Source organism: Girardinichthys multiradiatus, chromosome 15 (assembly GCF_021462225.1).
Source record: "Girardinichthys multiradiatus isolate DD_20200921_A chromosome 15, DD_fGirMul_XY1, whole genome shotgun sequence".
NCBI classification, from domain to species: domain Eukaryota; kingdom Metazoa; phylum Chordata; class Actinopteri; order Cyprinodontiformes; family Goodeidae; genus Girardinichthys; species Girardinichthys multiradiatus.
In genome coordinates, this window is record NC_061808.1 from 26,487,058 (window position 1) to 26,511,605 (window position 24,548).

Below are 24,548 nucleotides of genomic sequence, written 5' to 3' on the forward strand. Positions count from 1 at the left end.
CATTTGGTCAAGAAATGGAAAAAGGCGTTTGTCACCTAATGTGACACATTGATCCGAGGCTTGATGAGATATACAGATCAATAGATGATCCCATCTTTGCTTTTTCAAATTACAGATATCAGTCACTATCCTTCCACCACTGCATCAACGTCTTCTCATTACCCTTTTTCATCCTCGTTCACAGTCACACATATTCCCGGCACAATGCTCAGCTTACACAATCATTCAACAAATTAGAAAATAAACTTATGTGCTTTATTGCCGAGGCTCACGATCAATACAAGTCTTCTTTCTGCACACTAAGATCAAAGCTAGAGGCATTAGAGCATTTGTTTAGCTAAGTATAAAGCAACAGGGACATAGAAAACATCTGTCTTCTAGCACATTTAAAACTTACTAACAAATCCGGTTTTCTCACAACACAATCTACACTTAAATGTACTTTATGAGAAGTTATATGCAGGAAATATTTTATGGTTGAGCTCCTGACTCAGGCAATATTCACCTGGTTGCCTGGCAACATCCCTGCAAAAGCAAAACTTGATAGTGCTACTAGCAGGACCGAATTTCCATCCAATGGCAAAGACCTGATTCCATTTAACCACAATGCAACTAAATCATCTCATGTTCATGGCCGCTGCAATTCCACCTGCAAGTCTTGCCCTGCATGCTAGGATGTCTGCCGACTTACTTATTTTAAAGCCAGTAAAATCTTACACAAAATATTATATAGGTGTGTAGCCAATCTGTTACTGGTCAGCCACAGAAAAAAAAAACAACAGGACACCATGCACTCCCTGTAGTCAAAACTGCAAAACAAGAGAGAGACAAGTCTAGGATGTAATTTAGTAGGAGCATCTATCCTCCTCTGTCCTTTTCCTCTCTGCTGCTTGGTAAATGGCCAGTGGGATGACAGTGCCTGTGGTGCCCTCTTCACTGAAGACAGATATGCCCTAATGCACCGCACTTCCAAGAAGTGCTGAAGACGTCAGCCTATAAACACACGGAGCCACAGCAGGGCATGAAAGTTTCCTGGGGAAATTATCCCCAGGAAGCTAAAATATACAGCCACACTTATAAAGCAGGAGTGGGGATGTAAAAAGCAATGTACCGGCTGTCTCTTTTGACTGATGTGAGTGATCGGAGTCCTTGTGGAAAGAAAACATTACGAGAAGGCACCTGGTAAGGGTCCCCTGAAAGGATTGATGTTTAAAAGCCGGATACCAAGTGAAAAGTAACTGGCATTTACCACAAGCTCTATGAAACCCTGAACAAAAGTGGAATTCTGGCTTATGATTAGGAAACTGTGCTTAAACTGTATCCTTGTGTTGCTCTATGTTGGTATAATTAGAACACCTAAATGAGGCAGCGCTTCCACGTTTGTTTACATATAATAAAGTTTCTATGTTCCATAAAGGAAATCTATGTGTTTACCATAAAACAGACAGTATTTGGTATGAGCTTCTCGCGGTATGATAACCCCAGCTTAAAAAAAACTTAACCGTGCCCTGGTAGAACAGCATTCACACGAATATTTAAAAACATAATCTTATTGGTTTTATTTAAAACGGAAAAGCAACAAGTACTCCTACTGCTGCAAACATAATGTCGATTATTACTGCTGTTACTTATACCATTTATTGTTATTTTGGTTTTAAAATAGATTTAGGTAAAATATGGAATAAACATAAAATTCAATAGCATATTTCCGGGGCTTATTGCACTGGTCATTATACCTGTCTACGTTCTGGTTAATAAGCTGGTTTATTCTGGCTGTCAGCTTCGGGGCCAGCCATCAGCTTGCAACAATGCAGTTTTTACTTTAAATGTTTTCTCCCTGTCAACGTTTCACCACAAAACAATTAATAATGAGCATGAACAAATCAAATTAACACATATCTAAACCTGGTGAGTTCAGACAGGGATAATTGAAAAGGTTTTCACAGTATTTTTAGCTGAATAGTAAAAAAAAAAAAAATCCTTCTCTTTACCATATATGGAAAATGATGTCACAGGACAACAAAACTGTGTTGCTAACACAGTAAGCTGCATGGTGGGCTTGTGATGTTTGTTTCCTAACCATCCGTACTATGTTTTTTACTTTGGCTGCCAGTTTCATTTAGTTGGAAATATGTCAAAATGTTGCTCATTTGAGTTTTGCGTGAAGAATAGCGTGAATAAACACCAACCAATCAGTTGCCATCATGATGCCAAAGCAGCGCCTCTCCAGTTTTAGCTCAGAGATTTCCATACAAATCTATGTTAAGCAGACAAACAAGCTACAACTCCCCTAACAGTCATACATAATCCGTCATTATATCCTCGAAACGAACATTGAGTAGGAAGGGACAGAGCGGTGAGTGACACGGAGCCGAATTAGCTGGAAAATAAGCAATGCTGTGCTCTTAACTGGATGGCTGACAGCTATGCTATCAAGTAAGTTCATTTACAATCGCTTCATTCAGTCTCATCATAAACAACAAAAGGTCAATAATCACTCTCAGCTCTTTCCTGATAGATTTGGAGTTTAGGAGGAGCTTGTGGTAAATATCACCCCTACTGTAGGTGACTCAATAAGTTAATTTACATTGGCATGCATTGATAAAATGATCGTTTTAAATAATGAGTCTCTAAACATAAAAATACCCCAGAAAGTGAATTTCTCTTCTGAACACCTACTAAATCCTCACATTATCTTAAATAGAGAAAATTCTTACAAATGACAACAGATACTCATCGGTATGCAGCTGTCAGCTGCTCGATCAGCTCAATCTTCCCATTTATGCCCCTCATACACACCCTTGTGTGCCCAGACAGCATCATTAACATCCTCCTAACTGCTCTCATGTGTCTACAAACAAAACAGCATTGACGTATGCTGGCTGTAGTTGACCTCATTGCCTAGTTTTTAGCAGAAAGCCACTCATCTGCCACAGGTAAGATAAGGCCGGGTTCACACTGTATGACCATGGTCATCTAATGCAAAATCTTTGGTCTTAAAAGATAATCACTGGTCCTGAGCTTCAATCGGTAGTCTGTGTGATCTCATTCAGTATGACGGATGCACTGTCGCTACCACAAGCAAAGATGACCCACAGGAAATATCAAGCAGAACTGCATGTCCCTTGAAATATCACAACTTTCCAAATAGTGCAGCCAAGCAGTTCTGCACACAGCACACATTCGATATGTTGTTCAGCTCTAGTTGTAACCAAGAAAAAAGGATAGTAGCCCTCTTTTTAGCCAGCTGAGCAAAAGTGTCCAGCAAAATAAGGAGGATGGGCAGCAATGTGTTACTTCATGCTGCATATCACAAGTCAGATAACTCCAGATTATTCTGGCATCCAACGAAAAGGACATTAAACCAATACCAAAAACCAGCCCATGTCCTAGTCTGTATAAATGTTGGCAGATTCATTTGTTTCTGTGTAGCGTTTTCTTCCAGCCTAACCCTGTAAGTGTCTGTAACTCTAAGAGCTGCTGAATCATTTTATTTTATTTACAATTAAAACGAGTTACAGCCATTCACCCTCTGAAGAAATGTATGCCTTACATTATTTCTGAGTATCTACAACAATGTGAGCTTAGAGTCTACAAACTGTTTCACTAAAGGAAGATCACATTCACTGTGAGTGATGGCCATTATTGTTCTTTGTTGGAGTTCTTGCACATGCTAAATTGATTAGATTAGATACCAATTAGAAACCCTGCGAGTCTGTTGAAGGATTCAGACCATCGCAGCTGTATGATAATAGAACTCAAAAATAAGGGATACTGAATTAAATCATGGGACACAGGGTTTCCTTGGGCTACAAGAGATACCTTTCTAGATAATTCTTTGTCTGACATTTATTGACCTGAAAAAACCGCCAACAATGTAATTTGTGATTTTTTCCTCCTCCTCAGCCGTAAAGCTGGAGAAAAAAAATGTCCATTTCAAAACTTTATACTTTCCCAGACATCATTTTGAGTATTAGACATTCCACTTGAAAAGTCTCAATATCTGTTTTTGACACAAATCATAAACACAGTGTTGAAAATAACTTCCGATTTGGCAGTTTGGTAAAGACCTATTTCTCCATTTTTGAGGGAACATTAGATCACTTAAAATCTGTAATACTTGGAAAAGTCTGGAGTGGATTATCCTGGATAAAATATTGATCCTTCAAATCATGTCTGTAATCAACAATACCTTCATTTCACAAAATTAACAAAATAGGAACATCAGTGCCCAGTTCAAGGACATTGGCTCCAGTTTAAAACTCAGATGTAAAAGTATCTAGAAGCCAAAGAACCAATGAAATAGACATGGCATTTATCTGCCTGTCACTCAAAAAACAGATGATCAATACGTTTTCATGTGGCAAAAAAACAAAAACAACCTGTAGCATCTAAATATAATCAATGTGAAAAGGCCTTTATTTTTCCAGAAAAGTAGGTATTTAACAATCATTAATAATAGATTAATTCTGAGCTCTTTTTCTATACTTAATTGGCATTTTTCCCCACTAATGAAGACTAATACTAAAATTAAGTTTCTTTTGGTACGACAGCTTAATTTATTCATACATATGGTAGATTTAGGGTTAAAGTAACCTTTTTTTACTTTACAAACAAGGTTCTGGTTATTGGAAGTAATATTAATGTTTTGTATGGTCCAGCCAGAGTCCTTACTTGAATCCAACGTAGAATCCGTAGAGTAAGCTTAACATCAGGGTGATGGCAAGAAGGGCTTCCAACTTCAAAGACTAGATGCACATTACCAATGATGCATTGAAAAATTCAAGTGGAAACATGCAAAAAGCTGGTTGGGAATTATAAAAAGGCTTGATTGCTACAAGACCAACAAGGCTTTTTCCCATAGATTTCTGAGAATGATATTAATTTTTGAAACGGCACTTTTCGATAAAATGTTTATAAAAAAAATATTATCGTTTGAAATATGGGTCTCTTCATTCCTGTCAGTAACAAACCTCTTGGTTGGATGGAAATAATTTCCAATCTAAATTAGCCAGGGATATGAATAATGTTGTGCTTAACTGTAGGTTAATGCTTTTTCTCAATCATCTACAACAGCTTTTGATCACTTCTTCTAACTAGTTCACCATCTTTGGGATTAAATGCTAAATAAGCATAGTTCATGTACCTGGGAGATAAGATGCTACAGTGTCAGAAGTGATATTCACCAAAACTAAACTATTCTACTAAAGTGGAGTAGAAACCCAAACACAACCAGATATTCCATTAACATAAATCCCACATTAGACACAACCCATGCATCAAGTAAATGTATATTAAACTCAACACTATTTTAAATGCACAAAGTGGCAAACGTAATGAGAAAACAGATATCAGTTCGCTTTGGACTTCTGACAGAGTGCAGAAAGTTCCAAAGACAATTTTGGTCTCACAAAACAAATCTATAAGTCATCCCATCTAATTCAGTACTAATGCATCATGTTTGTGCAATTGTTCCAGTCAATTACAACTTATCAGAATGAGGCAAAGAGAGTGAAAGCACCCCATTAGGCTTCTTGGTGTATGCTGGCTTTTGATGTTTACTGAAATTGACTAATCGACTGTGCTATGGTAAAAACGAGGGTGAAAACCCCAGGAGGCCCAGTATAATTTTCTGTTTCTAGTCCAGACTAAATGTTCGAACTAAATGTTCAGGCTGCTCTTTGCTGTTGTTGAGAAGCAGAATAAAAAGTTGAGTCCTTTTTAATCAAAGAAAGCAGAGCTCCGAGATCCACGTTTATTCGAATGCTGGGATGGCGTTGTGAGATTTAAAACCTGACAGATGTCTAGAGACACCTCTGAGACACGGAGAGCTGCTCCTTAAAGAAAACTAACTCTCAAAACAAAAGGATTGCACTGAGGAACTCTCCATTTGATTAAGGAATCAATCAAGGAAATTACGTTTATTTTCTTCAACACTCATCAGAGAAAGAATCAAACAAATTTAAAACAATAAATCGCTTTACGCAGCAGTTTAAAATGCTCAACTTTGCCATCATAAAACACTTGACCCAGCTCCTACAAATGACAATAACCAAGTAGAAATATACAGATATTTATTGGTAATCCAACATGTTCTGTCCAGCATTTGAAAGCCTCACATCTCCACCCCCTAATCGTCGTTCTCCCTTCTCATCGCCCATCTCCCACGAGCAGCACAGCTTGAAGTCATTGAACATGCAACAGAGGCGCTGAGAAGCAATCCTCAATTATTCCACTGAAATTCTCTCCCAGGAAGAGAGGTGAGCTCTTTAGAAGAATATATAGGTATATGACTATCCATATAGCAATGGGGTATCAAAACCAAAACAATAAGCACCCAACATAGTAAACTGTGCACTTCAGAAACATTCAGAATGGTGTAATATGATCTGCACCCCAAAAACGCAATGCAGAAACAATAATCTCATACTTTTACTTTTACTTCATGCATGGTACCAAAAGGATCCAAGAGATATATGAGCCCACAAAATGGCAACCTATGCTCTGGGCTTTGTGTGTGTGTGTGTGTGTGTGTGTCCATTAATGTGGCCATTATTAGGTTAGAATTTAAGACCTTTGAGAAGCTGAGAAAATAATACAACTTAATAATTATCCCTCCTCTCCACTCTATGCTTGATGCTATATATCACAGTTTACTAAAAAAACCTTATGTGTCAAAATGCTGTGAAACTATAGTGTAGATATATAACCTATACTGAATAAAGATTTGTTTCTGAGCGCAGCTCAGGGAGAATTTCCCTGCTATAATGTTTATATAAAAAGGTATATATTAAAACTATGAAAGACTTTAAAAGCATGTCAACCTCACGGATGATCAATGTAATTTCTTAATATGTAATAAAATGTATTACTCTAAAATATACTCTGGAACATGCATTGAGAATTTTAGTTGTATATCCAAGTAGTAACTACTTTTTAAAACAATTTCAGGGACGCTCTTCTTTAAACTCACTGATTTCTGTGTGATGGCACAGCTTCCTGAAATATTGTTTTGCGCACAATTTAAAACATTTTGAATAATTTTGTGAGGGCTGTGTGTATTTGTAAGGTGTTTCATTTTATTTAAACACATTTTTCCATTCCCATATTTTTTCCCCATGGCATGCAAATATTTACCAGTCTTGAGTGTGCCAAACTCTCAGTCCTTAGGGTAAGTTGTAAAAATTGTGACTTCTTTTGGTGACTAAACTAGTCATCAAGAAAACTGTACACCTAAATAACAACAAAAAAAAGCTTTCTTCAGTCCATCCCATTCTCACATGGCACAAAGCAAAAAGGAAAACTGGAGATAATTTAAAGGTTTCAGGTTTGTGGCTGTTTTAGGCCAAAAACATGAAAATATACTGTGCAGTCCAAATTAAATAAGCATTTACCATAAAATTGTATGATCGTTAACACAGATGGATACTAGTGTGTAAAAGTTATACAAAACAGGGAATTTCAGTTTGCAGAAAGAATTTCCAAGTGCTGGGAAATCATTAAGAGAAACACGAGCATGCATGTTACTTCCGCATTGGTGTTTTATGTTGAGTTAGGCATCAGATACTGAAGTAGTTCATTGCCGTATCCATACTTACAGCTAACAGCTTGGCCAGCTAAGGTTAGTAGAGCTTTGTCCTTCCCCAGAATGAGCTCATGGATAAAGAAAAAAGCTCATTGATAATCCATCTGCAGGGTTTCTACACAACCTTCATGTCAAAATCCAATACGTTTTCTGCTCCATATTCTCAGAATTTGTCTTTCTTTTGTAAACCATTTCTGAAGTGTTAATATTAAAGTATACTATAAATTTAAAAGGCTTTTTAAGGCTTTAAAAATAAAACAAGAGGCTGTAATGACTAGGGAGAGAGGGACCAATTAATAAAGAGATGGATAATTTTGGAGAGTAGGACAGAAATTAAGCCCCATACTTTTCCTTTTCGTTTCAGAACTAAAAAAGATTTAAATTAAATTCCAGAATGTCAAAGACTGCACAAGCACCCTGCATCTACTGCTGAAGCCACTGCAAACAGATGGGCCTTGTACTGGATATCCTTCATGTTATGATGATGATGGTGGTATCTTTTCCTCTTCCTCTCTTCCTAATTATCATGACCTGACCAATATTCTGAATGAACCAGATATATTCTTCTTAAACCACGGATTTAACAAAATCAAAAGAACATCAGGCATTTCTCTTTTTCCCTCTGTTTTAGAGCAATTCTGCCATTGACACTAAAAGGCAACCAAGCCCACCGGACTGTGTGTCTAAGATGCCTCAGCAGGGCACTTAAAAGGCCTTAATTTACGAAGTTCAAGATCTCACTCAATGTCTTGATGTCATTTTTTAAATGGTTGTGGTGCAGAAAATACTTTAATAAGATATAAAACTATCCAACCCCCAGTTCTAGACACTCTATTGGCTGAACAATATTTAATTGATTAAATTAAACTGATTGAGGTAAATAAATGCAATTTCCTTAGGTTAAAGGATTTTAAACAATAACCAGTTAGTTTGATTTATATGTGCTGCATTTAATAAATTGAATGAATCAGCAATCATGCGACACAAACTAGATTTAAGGTCAAATTTAAAAGGACAACAATTAGAAAATCAAGCAACCATCTTGCTCATTATCCTGCTTTCTCATGAACTGTGACACAGCAAAACATTTTAAAAGCTGGGCCAGTTTTTCTACCGAAAAAAATCCTAGCCTCGCTTTTATACAGTAAAACCATTTAGCCTGAGGTAAAAAATGGGAGTTTATTATCACTTCTGATATCTCATCAACATACAGTGATGGACTGTCATTTGAAAAGGAGAGAGAGAAAGAAAAAAAGAGGGGAGCTGTCTGTTTACGATGATGGGAGATATAAGGCAAGGAGGAGAGGTGAGACACAGCCATGCTCTATCTACATGAACACAGCCTGCTGCCTCTTGCCCTGGGCATGCTATTAAACGATATGATGGACACTTTATGCAGTCTCTGCTCTGCTACAACATTCCTTTCTTCCACAAAACTGTTGAAGACAGACAGTTTCTATATCATCTATGGGTATACATTTAACATTCAACATTGCACAAATGTTAGCTGTCGCAGTCGCATCAATAACACAGAGGGTTCATTTGCCCTCTGGCTATGGTTTACCTACATTAAGGTAAAACTAGCAGCCAGTCAATTTTTGTCACAATCAGGTTGATAACCAAGACAAAAATGCTTACAATCAATATTTTGAATGTCATAGTACAGCGTGCAGCCAAACAATGTTATGACAAGAAGAACTTACAATGCTCGGAGTTCTATCTCACCCAACAAAAAGAGATGCAACTCAGAAAGTATCCTGTTTTTCAGTGGACAACTACATTACCACAGTGCTTTAAGCACTTTTAAAGCATGCCTCTAAAGTATTAACCTTCTGAAGATACAAAAATATTTTTCTTACATTTCTGCTCATATTTTCTCAATAATACATTATACAAATGTGCTACAACGAGATTCTGAAAGCCCAGTGTCACAGCTTCCCTGTTGACTTCCTCACTGGGTCCTACATCAATGAGAAATGGAAACACCGGCCAGTAAAGAATGAGCCAGTCAATCTCTGTGTACACATATAGTGAAAAGTACGCAGAGATTTCAGCATCCATAAATTCCCTCGGTTTAAGCTAAAGCTTTGAAATGGGTTTAATTTTGTTTTACTCAGTAGTCTTAGTAAAAAAAAGTTCTTACATCAGAACAAAGGGAAGAAGGAGGTCTTGAAGAAGCCTTACCCTTTCTTCACACTGACTGCGTTCCGTGCCTGCTCCATCATGCGTAGCAAACTGTGCAACACTGGGATGACTGGACTTGCGAGATCACGAGTAGCAATTTCACATGGGAAGTCGAGAGATCACGCAGTAACAGCCATGGATTTAGAGAGCTGCCAGTGAACAAAAGACCTTGTATCGCCAGTTCTGACGTAATGTTTACATTGCAATGTGATTGAGGGACTCTTTTTTTGAAATGTGCCGGATGCGGTACTTTTGTGGAACTTTACCCACGGATGACAGAGTTTGAGTAAATGAGGGGTTAGGATCGAGTTCAGATGGGAAGTGAGGTAAATCCCTCTTGGACCAGATGCTGAGAGCTTTAAACGTTTTGCGCAAGATAATTTTGACAGGAGAACCACTTAAGGACAAGCAATTTAATAAGTTTTACAAAGAATGCTTAGTAAACCCATCCAATATGCAAAGCTTTGCGGTGCGTTAACCTGTAAGTGAAGTATGGACTGACTTTTGCTTCTTTGTAGGTCAAAATACCCATGGGGGACTTTGCACGTCGTAGTAGGTACTTTCAGTTCACGCTATGTAGTTGGAGGTGCACAATGCTGGTTTAGGCTTAAACAAAAAACTCAATTCACTGCAAAAATCAATCGGTAACATATTTTACCTTCCATCTGCTGCACTCAGATTATTTAGGCAAAATCACTTACTGAGCTGCACACAATGTTCATTTTAATGCTAAAAAAAAGCATCTATAAACTACATTTAATATGAAAAAGGAGACGGCGACTCAGTGCAAGAACAATGGTATGTACAATGTTTTCATTAGCATATGTTCAGCATCCGCGAGTGTAGCGGAAACAAGTGGTTATACAATGCATGTTTAATGTGTTTTCACAAACATATAAATAATGTTTACACAGTAAATTCTTTGTCTTCGCCACCTTTCTTGTTGCTTTAACTGTCTGCAGCTTCAACTTGCCCACAGCTTACATTACGGTTTGCGCAGAAAACCCAAGTATTCTGCCATCCCAAGTTAAACAAGAGTACGTGCTCTTGAACCTCTTATTATTGGTGGAAACACGCGTCACCAATTCGAAATCACCTTTGGCGACCTGAACGGGCTCCGGACTGTGTTGGTGGAAAAGGGTTATTTGTGGCCTTGAAGATCGTCCTTATAAGCATGCATAGTTGCATTTTACAGATCATCTGTAAAACCCTTAGGTTTTGCCTTTAAACTGTGCTGTGATGTAAAGCAAATGATACTGGTTAACAATTTAAACTGCTCCACTACATCACATCTATTTTTTCTCCAGTCTATGGTTGATCATCATGCTTCCATGTGAAATAGCAAACCTTTGTGCATCCTACCACTCGCTACTCATTCAACTGACTCACTGGCACTTTGTGCTTTTTTTGGAGGGTCTAGCATACTTAAACTACATCTTTAACAATCACACAACCCAAGCTGGTTTGTAAGTTGTCTTGCCTGTAGATGGACATGTTTTAGTTAAACCATCATATTAGCAATCTATCAGCACATCATTTTCATATGTTTTTGTTTTGACCTTTGAATCATATTAAGCTTTATCGTCAATCTGCTGTGATTACAATCGTAGTGCAGCAAAATGAAAAAGTGTTTCACCAGGGTCAACATTAGCAATTTAAACTATTATTGTACAGTACAAAACAGCACTACCAAATACTGAGAGCTGAAGATGTCTTTGAAGAAGGGGACAGAAGAACTCACTTATTCTGTGGCAATTCTAAGCCATAAAAATAGATCCAGGAGGGTCTATTCGGGTCTTAAGGGTGTCAGTTTATTCACCTCATTAGATTATGGTTCCTTTATGCACCAGCAGTGCACCACTTCACCATCCTTAGCTCATTTGAGTTTATTAATAATTGGTTTCTACATATTTTTCATGTAAAAATTCCATACTTTCCCAGACTCACATTTCTATATTTTTCCTTGCATTCTTTATAGCGTTCTGGACATTTTAGTACAGAACATTCCCTTTTAAATGTTCACAAGTCACGGAACAATGCAGTGTTTAGGCTTTTTTATGTATAGCACCACTTCAATGCTTTTTTGGCATGTGGTCTAACTTGTCCTTTAAGGGACGCCAATTCTTAAAACCACAATTTTTGTTTTAATAACTTTGGTATTGGCATTTCATTTGTACAAACAAAAAAAGAAGAAGATTTTAAAACAAAATCAGTCCAGTCCAACCTATATCTGATGTGGTCTAAAGTGAAAAAACGTTTTTGTGTGGGTGCATAAAAATCCCGAAGGGTAAAATGTTAATATCAAAGTAATGTGGGAAATTAATAAATACGATGGTTAAGAAATCATGAATAATCAGGGCAAAAACAGATTAGCTTCGTTTTTTTTACCCTTTAGAAAACTGAAGGTGAGGTAAAACAAAAAAGGTACTTTTTCCATACTTGGCTTACTTGTTTACATACATATCAGAACATAAAACATACATATCAGCAGGGGTGAAAGTGAGCCGGTACGGTCCGGTACTGCATACCACTAAAAGATCCTTTAGTGGTAGAGAGAAGAACGGCTGTCTGCTATGAAGCCGTCATCCAGAACCAGTTATGGCTGCAAAAACTCACGAGCACACAAAGATCAGATCCGCTACCAACAGGCAGTCTAAAACACGACTTCATCTGTTTATAAATATAGTTATTTTCCCCTCATTCCAAATAGTTTTTGAACTGTTCTGCTATGATGGAGCCTCAATGCTCTTGCTTTGCGTCTCTCCCCTCGGAGCTGGGAGGCTTTTGTGAAGGGCCAGCCTTTAAAACGAGCACCGCTACGTTTAATGTCTGTCTGCTTGCCGCTAAATACCCCAGTTAAAAGCAAAGGGAGAGTAACTAGCTGTGTTTCATGTTATTTTGCTGAATTACAACAACACAGTGTGTGTGTGTGTGTATGTGTATCGCTGATTCGCTCATTTCACTGTCAATCAAAAAGGGATTCAGCCTCAGACAGATCATCCAATCATCATGCAGAAGCTGAGTGTCCGGGCCAGCCGAGGCCAGCCCACTGCCCCATAGACCCCCAGAAACGCTGAGAGTCCGATGGGCGGGACAAAGCCCAGCATTTTTGCTTCGCTATTGAACTCACTGTTTAAAGCACTGTGAAGCTGCGGGAATGAGTGAGAGGAAAGTCGCCTGGTTACCAGTGATAAGAAGCTGATTCTGAACAAAGGTTGAGGGCGATGTAGCGCATATTTAGTCAATGACATGTACACACAACGGTATATATTTGATCACTTATTTTTTGACATTTTAGGGTAAGCTGAGCTGCCCTTGCAGTCTTCAAGCAATCGCCACTGATATATATATATATATACACACATGCATATATGCCCCCAGTGCCTCCCCATCAACGTATCTTGATTTATAATAGATGCACAACAGATTCTTACTTCAGTGACTATCATAGACTATTAGTAAGCTCCGTCTGAGAACAGGTTATGACTGCAGAAAAGTGATAAAATAGCATCCTGTATATTTATTTTAAAATGAATGGCTTATAAGTCCATCTGGTAAATAATGCATAGGAGTAGCGTCACATCAGTGTAATTTAATGTCAACAGTAGCTGTTTGTATGTCTGCTCCGTTAATGTTGTATTAGCATTCAAAAAGTGATAAATTACTAACCTACAGCTACAAACAATTTATTACTAAAACACTTATTTTATAGTATAAATTATACAGAATATAAAATTTCAGTTTGACAGAAATGTCAAGAAAACAGCAGCTAGCAAGGAAAGCAGCCCTATAATCTTTTCAAAAGGTTATATTAATACATTTCATTTTTGGTATTTATTTATTTATTAATGTGCCAATTGTTCAAATACTTTAATACGTAATAATAATAATAATAATGACAACAATAATATGGGAAGCCAGGACTTGGATAAAACCCATTTAAAAACAGGAAAACAACAGCACCACTTGAAGGAAGGGGAGTTTACACAACAGATGTACAAAAATGAGCTAAAACACATTTCAGTTTTCTGCCAGTTGTCACATATTAAATTTGAGACCTTTGTTTTGATTTAAACTAGCCTCTGCAAACATAAAGCCGACAGTGTGCCGTCATGTAACACATTAATTAGGAATATCTTCCTAAATCAGGCATATCTGGAGTGAGATCGGTGAAGCCACTGAAATTAGACAACTAGCTTTTGAAGTGTGAAATTTAAAGAAAGAATGAATCCAAAGTAATATGTTTTAACCATAAAGCCTATGACTATTATACATAATTAAGACTTACTGAATCAGCTTGCTGAATAGCATCAGTGACAGAAAAGCTGAAAGGGCTTAATTATGAATGAAAGGAAGACACTCCACATGAACCGCATCCTTGTGGCGATGCACTCCAAGTGAACCCAGGACTGTGGCCTAAGGTAATGGGCTCAGGGTTTTCTGTTGCTCCTGGGAGAGTGGCAGATGTGTGAGGTTGAAGTAAGAGAGAAACTATGACAGCGCAATCCACAGAGACTAATGGAAACCCAGCCTTTCTGTTTTCCTGTGCATTAACAGAGGCAGCACTGCCATCTCCCCAACCCTGAGCGACCTTGCATGAGCACCAGCTGTTCCAGCCGTCTGCATCTGAACAACTGGGCCTAACCGCTCTAGCTGCTTTTAACACCCGATTCGAAAATGTCCCAGCCCTTGAAAAGCCTTCCATGTAACCTTCTCCGTGATTCAAAAAAAGCACAGCTCCTCGGTGCCACCACTAATTCATATCTGAATGTCACAGGCAATTCTCAGCTCGAGGCAAATAGAAAAGAGGCATGGAAGGAGATGGGGAAGGCTGGTCCAGATAAAATCCCAATAGAACTGCAGCTACCAAAAAAAGCTCCAGAACTGCTTCAAGCTCCAGGTAGTGATCCGGGATAAAGTCAACTTTTAAGTGCCCTGACCTACCATGAAAAGAAAAGTAAAAGGCATCTACGCCTGAATAACCCAGCTGCATTTGGTTCTCTGTCACTACTGGCACAGAGGTTAGAGACTGACATCTCCTCATCAGACAGAGTCGTGTGCTTCGAGTCGTATCTCATAGAGGACCCGACTCTGTGATCAATTTGCCTAATAGGTGCCTTGCTGTGGTGCTCCAGGTGAGAATTAGCTGACAATGTCACAAATTAATCACCTGAGTTACTCTAATTAATTACACCTCTGGTGGAGACTGATAACGAGTCCCCCAATCGTTTTTAAATTGGTGGTCTGCATCTGTGACATTTGGCTTCCCAGATAAAGAGTAACACCAAAAGTAGCAAATACAGGCCTGTCTGACTGTGCATATGTCAGGTAAAATTCTAGCTCCATATTGACCTTTAGTGATGTTAATGCATGACTAAATTAGCATTTTGTACACCTAAAGTCCTGAACAGACAATTATTTTTTTTATGAAAAAACTGGTTAAATTGTAGGGTTACTGTATTGTAATAAAAAAATCATTACTAATTTTTCTAAAGGCTACAATATTTTCTCCACCCTGCAGAGGTACAACAGGGGAAACTCTCATGGGAGAAACACTCCATCTAGTGCCTATTTGTAGTACTACAGAAGAAATATATGGATATTCATAAATAACAGGAGAGCAGCCTTTCTGCTGCCAAGTAAATAGTCTTTTTTTTTTTTTGACATCGATATTTCATATCATCCAGTGCAACACACCTTTACACTCATGCATTCGCTAATATTTTAGGTCAGTTTCACCAGGCTAATGCAATCTTCTGCGTCCAAGTGAAAGCTGTATGGCGTAACACACAAAACCGGCTTACCTCTCATTTGTTCAGGTAACAGCCTCATTACTCTGCCCCCGGCCCATCGCTGGCCCTCCCTTCACTCTTAGGCACCTGCCGTTTACCACAGGTGGGCGTGTAATTGCTCTGTGGCATGGCCATGTTCGGAGTGCTTAGGAGAGAGCAGCCGTGCTAATGAGGCAGCTCACTGTGTTGATTCTTCACAGACAGTAAATTTAGGTGAACCTGCGGTGGTGTGTGGCCTTGCGCTCATCGGGTTTTCTGTTTTCACATTTCGTCAGGTTATGACCGCAAAGTTCGGTGTATTTTATTGAGATTTCATGAGATAAACAGATCAATTTTGAAAAGGCTAGAGAGCATACGTATTCAGCTCCCCTCCCTCTAATGCTCCTAAATACAATCTAATGCAGAGATAGCGAATTCCAGGCCCCACGGAGCATGTATGATTGTTTCCAACGCACAAAAGAATACCACATATTTATTATTGATATAGTATAACACACCAGTAACATTACATATCCCATAATGGACTGCAACAGCTCTTGCATCTTGCACCTACCAGCTGTGTATGTGGGAGATTCAGAATTGTTTTCGGATCCCACGCAATAACAAACCAAGTCAGCACCGCAAATTTTGCGCACCGAGACCAAAATTGAACTTCAGTGCCTACAGAAGAACGTCTGGCGCAAAACTAGCACCACCCCACTCTGAACACAACATCCCCCAAAGTGACACATGTCGGGGCCAGTACCGCAGTACTGCTATGGTAATGCTTCTCTTTAGCACGGACAGGAAAGCTGATAGGCAAAAGGAGAAAGGCAGACTGGGGTAAATACACACCAAGCCCAGAAGGAAACCTGTTAAGAGCTGCAAACGCTTGTAACATGTCTACAACAAGGCTAAGCTTGAGCTTTTTGCAGTAAAGAATAGGAGAAAGCTCAGTCAAGCTGGTACAGACATTCCCCAAAAGACTTAAAGCTTTAGTTGTAGCAAAAAGGTGGTTGTTTAAAGTAAGTGAGGGAGGTTGAATACAAATGAGTACCACACATTTTCAAATTTAAAGACTTTCACTCTTTCACAAATTTGCACTGTCTTGTGTTAGTCCAGCAAATAAAGTCCCAAAAGAATTCAATGTAAATTCTGGTTGTAACGTAACAAAAGAGTGAAAAGGTTCAAAGAGTAAGAATAACTAGTGCAAGGCACTGTAACACAACCAGCAACCTTTTGTTTAGTGTTCATATAGTCAAGCAGTAGATGTGACTTACCCCAATCAGCCATAACATACAGGTCTTTTTTAACCGACTGTATTCTGACTTTCTTATCGGATCTTACTTTACACTTACAATTTGCAAAGCAATGCAGATTGTAACCATTCATCTCACTCGAAATGTGATAGAAAGGAATGCACAAAGACTCACTGGTAGTGCAGTGTTTGTAACTGGGCTCGCCTTGAATGTTCATCTTGGCCTGCTCATCTGCTGCAGATTGCTGCTTTCGAGTTGGTAAAGCACCAGGAGCTGTGGTCGGCTGCCCCAGTGTCTGGACGTCTGCAGGGACACAGAGAAGTTATCAAAGAGACAAAGTTCTTATGCTCAAATGCAGTTTAATGCAAATGACATTGGAATGGTTATTGTTGGTGTTTAAATGTTGGGCATCAGTGTGTGATCAAGTTAAACAAGAAGACCTGTTAAGCAGTACATAAATGCGCAACAAATGTTAAAGATACATTTCACAACGGTTAGATAGGTTGTTCAACTTCCAGCCAGGAAAAGACAAAGATGAAACCAGAACTTTAGTGAAGAGATATTCTGGCCCTGAACGTTTTACGGCTTACCAAACATCAGAGTTTGACTTTTTTCAAAAGATTTTAAGGGTAAAAATACCTCTCTAATGCAAACAAGTTCTTAACCCAACTTAAACTGAGCATGACAGAGCTCTGAGTTTATTGATAATTTTATGTCAGAACACGGACGGGATCAATAAGAATTTATACAGCTATATTTCTCTTCGGGCAGCTCACTTATTCTGCAGAAACGTTCATTTAGAATTCTGCACTTTTGGTTTCATTAAGAGGAAATAAAACGTATTTGAGTGACCTTTGAAAACAGCTTTGTCGCTGATATGCTTACAGCTTGATGTGGAACACTGCCTTCTAACGCTGAAGCCAAATGTCAACAGGCGCCTTGGACGTTTTTAAAGATTGAGTTGTAAAACAGGTTTGGGGCAGTGCTGTGAGGCTTTCTTGTTATGTTTTAGCTTAGAGGCATTTCTGAAATTCTAACCTAAACTAGTTGGATTATATTCACACTGCAATCCAACTTGCTTACGTGACAAAAAAGAAACACGTAAAGGAACTAATGCAGCGCCTTGCAAAAGCATTCATACCCCTTAAACATAACCACATTTTGTCACAACCGTAGACTTCAATGTATTTTACTGGGATTTATGGTGATAGACCAACACCAAGTAGAGCGTTCAAGCAGTTTGACTCTAGCCATGCCGGGGGACACAACAAATATATGAAATAACGCCCTCTGGTCATATTGGACAAAATTTTACGTTTTTAGCCTGACTGCACATCACATCACCATGAACACACCATATCCATTATTAAACATGGTGGTGGCAGCATCATGCATTGGGGATGCACTTCTTCAGCAGGGACAGGCAAGCTGGTAAGACTTGATGGGAACCTGAATGGAGCTTAATACATGAATCCTGAAAGAAATCACATTTCCTTATCCTTTCCTTCCATCTCACGATATCACAATCAATGCATCTTGCCAACACAGGGAATCGTTCAAGGCACATGAATAACTTTGGAAGGCACTTTGCTCAAAGGTAAGCGAGAAAACGTAAACAAAAACTGAGCTTCATGTAAAGGAAAATGCCATTTCATCTCTCTCACTGGTAGCAAAGAGGAATATTTGGATATGATGTCTTGGTGTTTAACATTTGACAAGTTAAACACCAAGAATATTGAGCTAAAGTGTATCAATTAACCACATTATGTGACTGTTTCTGTGCACATAAATGTAATTTAGATTTAGCCTGCATCCACGCTTCACTGCTTAGAGCTGTTAGGTTAATGTATAAATCCAGAGAGACCTTCGGGCTACACACGTGTCTCCACCACACACATTGCAATAAAACCTGACTTGCTCCATCAAGTATTAGTCGGCTTCCCTACAGATTTTAACCCCTCGTATAGCAGGTTTGTCTTCTTAGACATATTCTTTTAAAGAGGTTCTAGAAAACCGAGGCAGTGAGAGTGAAAACCACACAGTCAATACAAACTGGATTGCACTCAGTTTTCAAGCAAGCGTGTATTCTTCCTAACCTACCTATGTAGAGATGAGGCACATTTCTTTATTTAAACAAATACAGTACAAAGAAGTCTACGTTTTCCTTCTGATGCAACATTATTATGCACATCACTTCTGTACATTCAGAACCGGTGTAACTAAATGAATATTGACCGAGAGCAGTTCTGTAACGTATCTTACTAAACAATGCTTTTTAATAGCCAGCAAGAATGTTATAGTAGTGTTTTCCCTTTTCTGTTTAAATAGTTAAGTTCTTACCCCTTTTTTTGCGTGCCTCTTTGATCTCTTCACACATTCGGTTGAACTCAGGATCCAGCTCAGCTGCAAAAATAGCATGGGCTGTGTCTTTAAGGCTGCATGCTCTGTGCCTGATCACCTTGTCTGAGGAGAAAAGGGACAGTAAAAAAATTATTTTAGTGTTAGAAGCAGTACATACATCCTCACTGTCAACAATGCCAGCTGCAATCCAAAATCACTACCTAGACCTCGATCAACCCCTGTTCTGGGTAGAAATACCGTTTCTACATGACAACTAACTAGTAGGTGTAGAAGAGTAATACAGAAAGCAAGAGGCCGAACAGCCATAATATGCATGTTGCTGATTCTGTTTGACTAAATCTTTAATTAAATTGAGGTGTGTTCAGTAGGATGTTCAAACAGTGAGATCATTTAGTTGAGAACTTGTTTGGTAACGTCAAACATCCCGTTTCTGAGGAAAAAATAGACATGTAGAACAATTGTGTAATGTAGTTTTGTTGTCCTGGAATGGAATACCTGTTCAGAGGTTGGTTGACTCCATGCAACACAGATGTGAAGCAGGTCTTAGAAAAAAACGTGGTCATGCAACTAAATATTAACTCATGACCCATAGCAAAGCTAAAGCTTCAAGCATCTTAGTCTATAAAAGGAAATATCTGAGTTAGTTCTGAAAAATGCAAACACTGCTATTGTCTGAACAACTTAATATTCCTTTTCCTCACTCTCTTTTTTAAACACACATTAAACTGAACACTGTAAGTAGGTTTAAAGTGCTTTGATTTTTTCTTCTTTCTTCTTGAAGACCAACAAGGCATTTTCTCCACAATTAGCCATGCATGTAACGCAAATAATCAATTGCAAACTCACCCCAGTCTACTGTATGTGTGAGAACGGAGATTATAGTGTTTTCTTAGTTTCAAAACGAAACTAAATATAGTTTAAAGGTTCTTTAAACTATATTAGCTGATAAGAAACACCTACATATGAAAGCCCAGATATCACCAATCACACATTAAAACCAGGCAGACAAATACGTCCGTACAAAGTTCAACACAAACAATGAAACATATTTTCAAAATGTACACTCATTACCTCTAAGTCTCCCTACATCTATGAAACTCTTGAGCTTCCTCCCTCTATACATGAGCAACAGCATCATTAAATGTTCTTCTGTCGCTTGTTCATCCGCAGGAATGGGGAAATAAAGACTGAGCTGGAGACACAGGCTAAGGCATAGCCACAGTAAACAGACAGTTTCTCATTACTGCAGGCAATAGCACAGTTCAGGCATAACGGGACAGAGGTGGTCACAATCTTCCAGCTTTTGCAGTCTAATTGGAAGATGGTTGCTTAATTGCAATGTGGCTGAGCGTGCCTTTTCCTACTGCCGGCATTATTCGAGTATGTGTACATGCAAGTGCATTTTTAAGGGCAAAAATGCCTGCCAGTGGAAGAGGTGTCAGAGGCCAGGTACAATGCTGAGAGCTCATCAGTACCCTTTTGAGCGCTACCTAACCTCCCCATCTACAAGGAGGTAGTGACAAACAGCACTGCTGCTAATGTATTCCAGCACACTTACAAGATTTTTATCTCCACTTCCCTCCAGCAGCCAAGTAGTATTTGTGACACCAAGACTCATTGTGGAGAGCAAAGATGACGCCTTTTTACTATGGTGTTCTCATCTTTCAAGGTGAGGAAGTAAAAGGCAAACTTTTTTCAAAGTACATAAAACTTTCTACAAAGTTAGCATGAAGTACAAGGAGAAACAGAAACCCACGGCATAATGAGTTTTCTTTAAGCAGCGCTTTGAGAGCTGATCTCAAACCTGCCCCACCACACCCTAATTGTTGAGAACAGGGCCATATTCCCTGGGCGTTGAGTGAGCTCAGGAGAAGCTTCATCGTTTATTTAAATTGACCATTTGCATTTTCTCCCTTTAGCGCTTCACCTATAGACCCTTTCTCAAGCAAATGACCCAGGATCTCCGAGCAAAAACAGAAATAAGCTTCATCAAGGCAGAGAATTGTAAAAGTTTGAAACTATAGTGAAACAGCTGGGCAGTCAGGTTTTGTGGCTTACCCTCTGTGTGGTGGGTGTCGATGAATGTCTGCTGGAAAAACTGTCAATTCAACTCTCATACCTGTGTTTTTGAAGGTAATATTTTGTCTGTATTGAAACTCCAGTTTGTATTGTTTTTAACTGATTTTCTACTTTATTGCAATGCAACTGTATGTTGGGAACTTGAATCCAGCAGCAAACATCCTTATTGCCTGCACACTCGGCTTGTGTAATCTTTGTACCTTGACTTTATAGCAGCTGTTTAGTATAAACACTTGTCTATCCCATTTTGAGCACAACAGGAAATACAAATTATAAATCTGAGACATTCAGGTGCACTATTGCAAACAGTACACATTACAACGGCTATTTTATGCTTGGAAAAAGGTGCTCAGATGGGAACAAAGATGCAGAAAAAAAAACCAAGATATGCAATTAAAGTGTCACGCAGCCTTCCACAGCTACAAGGTTTGAATTACACTGTAGAAAAGCTATCAGCAGGGGGTTTATACGCAGCTCTTCTTTTGAATTTTCAAAAAGGAAAAAGTAATTTTATTGTCTGGGAGCCATTCCCATGAGTAGGCACAGGCTGGTATGATACTCTGATGGGATGAGTCTCATCACAGTATTGCATTTATAGCTAAAAAAAAAATGGCTCTTTTCTATTTTTAAAGAACGAAATATTTCAACATTAATTAAAACGTAGAATAATTTAAAAAATATTAACTAAAAATGAAAACCATCTAAATAAAAAATTAATTGTGACTGGTAAAAGTAAATTGTTAATATACAAAATAATTTACAGAAACGCTACTCTAGTTACTATTATATAGTTATTAAAACTATGACTAGGATTATTCATTATAAACACTATTAAATTAATTGAATTGATAATTGGTGCAACTTGTCTGTTTAATGACAAGCCCTTCTATGCTGTACCTCTGTATTTTTGAGATGCTAAAGATTCCCCAAATAGCAAACTTTCACTTTCAAAAAGGGGTTCAGAACTTGAAAGGGGGTTTGTCTCATTTGCCATCATGCACAGCTGACTGACAACTCACCTAAAATGGAGGTGGAATAGGTTTATGAAAGTAACAAATTATATCTGCACGGCTGTCTTTTTTTGCTTCTCAAAAAAAATATAATGAAACCAGCTAACTGCTTCAAATGTCAGATGTTGATGTTTTTACATCACGATTCTCTCAGCTAGATTACAGCCATCACTACAGAAAACAACTGTCTTATTTATGTATCTAGATCATCCAGTGCAGACAGCCCAGGAAGACATCGCAGCGCTTTGCAAAAACATTTCTACCTATTGAACATTTCCACATGTTATGTTGGAACCACAAACTTCAATGTGCCCAGTACCTGCTGGAGAAATGCATCCCCACAGCATAATGCTGCCACCATCTTGTTTTACTAAATGAATGATATTGCACCCAAAATCTCTAACAATCTGAAGCCTTCAGAGAAGGTGGACTCTGTTTAACAATTAGGCAACATAAGAAGGCAGCTGGCAGCACTATGTGTCATTTCAGGTTATCAGAGTAGAGTGGGCAGATTATAAATGCACACACTTGTGAGGATTTTTATTTGTAAACAAAAATGTTGTACCATGTATCACCTAAATGTGAAACTCTTCAAGAGGTGTGAATAAAACACAAAATTATACAACAATACTAAACTTTACATGAATCTCTCCATATTAATGGATTAAGTTCACAATAATTTATCTGTGTATAAATTGAATCTGTTTACTTAATCAAACTGAGTTGAATTGACTGCCAGTGTTAAAGGAGTAAGAAGGGGAAGTGCATGATGCAGTAGTAGAGAAGGCGCCTCATTTAAGGAGGCTATTAGTTCTCGGTTTAATCCGTCCGTGGATCGATTTCTGACCTGTGGACCCTTGTCTTCACCCCTTCTCGCTCTAGCTTTGTCCCTCCTAAAACACTGAAGATAGAGCACTAAATCTCTTTTTTTTTTTTTTTTTTTTAAGTAGTAAGTCCTCTACACAAGTTTACTGCAAAACAGAGATCGTGCACACAGTTTCCTTACCTCCAGGATCCTTGTCAGGATTGTATTCTAAAGCATTGCTGCAAATGAGATCAACATCCACCAGGAAATCCTTGGCTGTCAAATATTGATGGGTGTCAATCTTGGTCATGACAGTAGATAGGTCCATAGGCTGCCTAATCACCTCCAGGTAGTCTGACACCTAATAAGCACATACAAAGGTTGTTTTAACCGAAGACATGAAGGCAGCATAGCCAAACTGACCTTCTCAGGAACCCATCCCACTTTACCTCCTCAATGTCAACGGGCTTGCTAAAAACGCTGAAACGTTTGTCAGTGGCCAGGCGCTTGGTCACGTCCCTGAGAAAGAGCCTGAGCTCGCGTAATGTGTTATCTTCTTGTTCAGCAAGGCGCCGCTTTTCCTCCTCTGACAGGACTCTGGGGGCTGGCGTCTCTGCCACTGCTAGCACCTCTTCACACCTCTCTGCAATGTCAAAAACATAACATTTTCATTGGCCATACTGTCGACGGTCTCTTTCTCCCAGTTTTCTCTTCCATGAGCACTTTTAAAATATTTAACAAGCTAAATATTCTTTGAGGTGATAGTTTTTCCTTTGAACTTCCATCTACAATCCACAATGGGTTTAACCAAGCTATAGCCAATGGCATAACCAGTGTTGCTAAACAGTTTTCAGGTCAAAATCCACAATATTTTGTTTATAAATTTAAATTTATAAATACCAAATGTTCACAAATAATTAATGTCAGATATTGCTACAGTGGTCAGGAGTTAAATATGGAACAAGTGGAAAAACAAACTGTAGAAAGATATGTGGATGGACGGACGGATGGAAGGAAGGTAAATAGGTTGCAGGTGGAAAGACAAGTTCTCATGTCGAACCTGATTTGCTACCACTGCCTCTGTACGAATTACAGTAAGAACCAATAAATCTAACCTGAGGAAAAAACATGTTAAGAGGATTTCAGATAAAGAAGAAAAAAAAGGCGCAGATACATTCTACAAACACCGGTTTTGAAATTCCCTTAAGAATTTCCCTGGCCAGTGGCACAGTGATAAGATAATTTTAAACATACCCCCTTCTCCTCTCCCAAGACACGAACTCTTGCCCAAGGCATCTGCCTGCATCGTTAGGACGAGTCTAGTGCCCCTAAGGGCGTTTTACTCAGTAGCAGCAATCCTGATTCTAATTACGGCTAATCGCAACTGGGCCTTCTCATAGCAATTCCACCTCATGCTTCTTTCTGCTCAACTCTCCTGTGGAGGTCAGACAGCTGGTCTCAGTAAGGTAGGAGGCCCCTGTAGAGCACAGAGCA

General features: G+C 38.7%; 1 protein-coding gene across 3 annotated transcripts in view; it reads right to left on the reverse strand.

Annotated features, from left to right (window-relative positions):
- Window positions 1-24,548, reverse strand: part of atad2b (ATPase family AAA domain containing 2B) — a 118,385-nt gene that overhangs the window by 37,198 nt on the left and 56,639 nt on the right. For all 3 annotated transcript variants that reach the window (XM_047387894.1, XM_047387893.1, XM_047387892.1), the window contains 4 exons: window positions 23,504-23,697; window positions 23,256-23,415; window positions 19,140-19,262; window positions 16,974-17,102 (listed from right to left, as the gene is read on the reverse strand). In XM_047387894.1, the coding sequence (XP_047243850.1) occupies window positions 16,974-17,102; window positions 19,140-19,262; window positions 23,256-23,415; window positions 23,504-23,697 (606 nt within the window). The remainder of the gene's footprint in view (window positions 1-16,973; window positions 17,103-19,139; window positions 19,263-23,255; window positions 23,416-23,503; window positions 23,698-24,548) is intronic.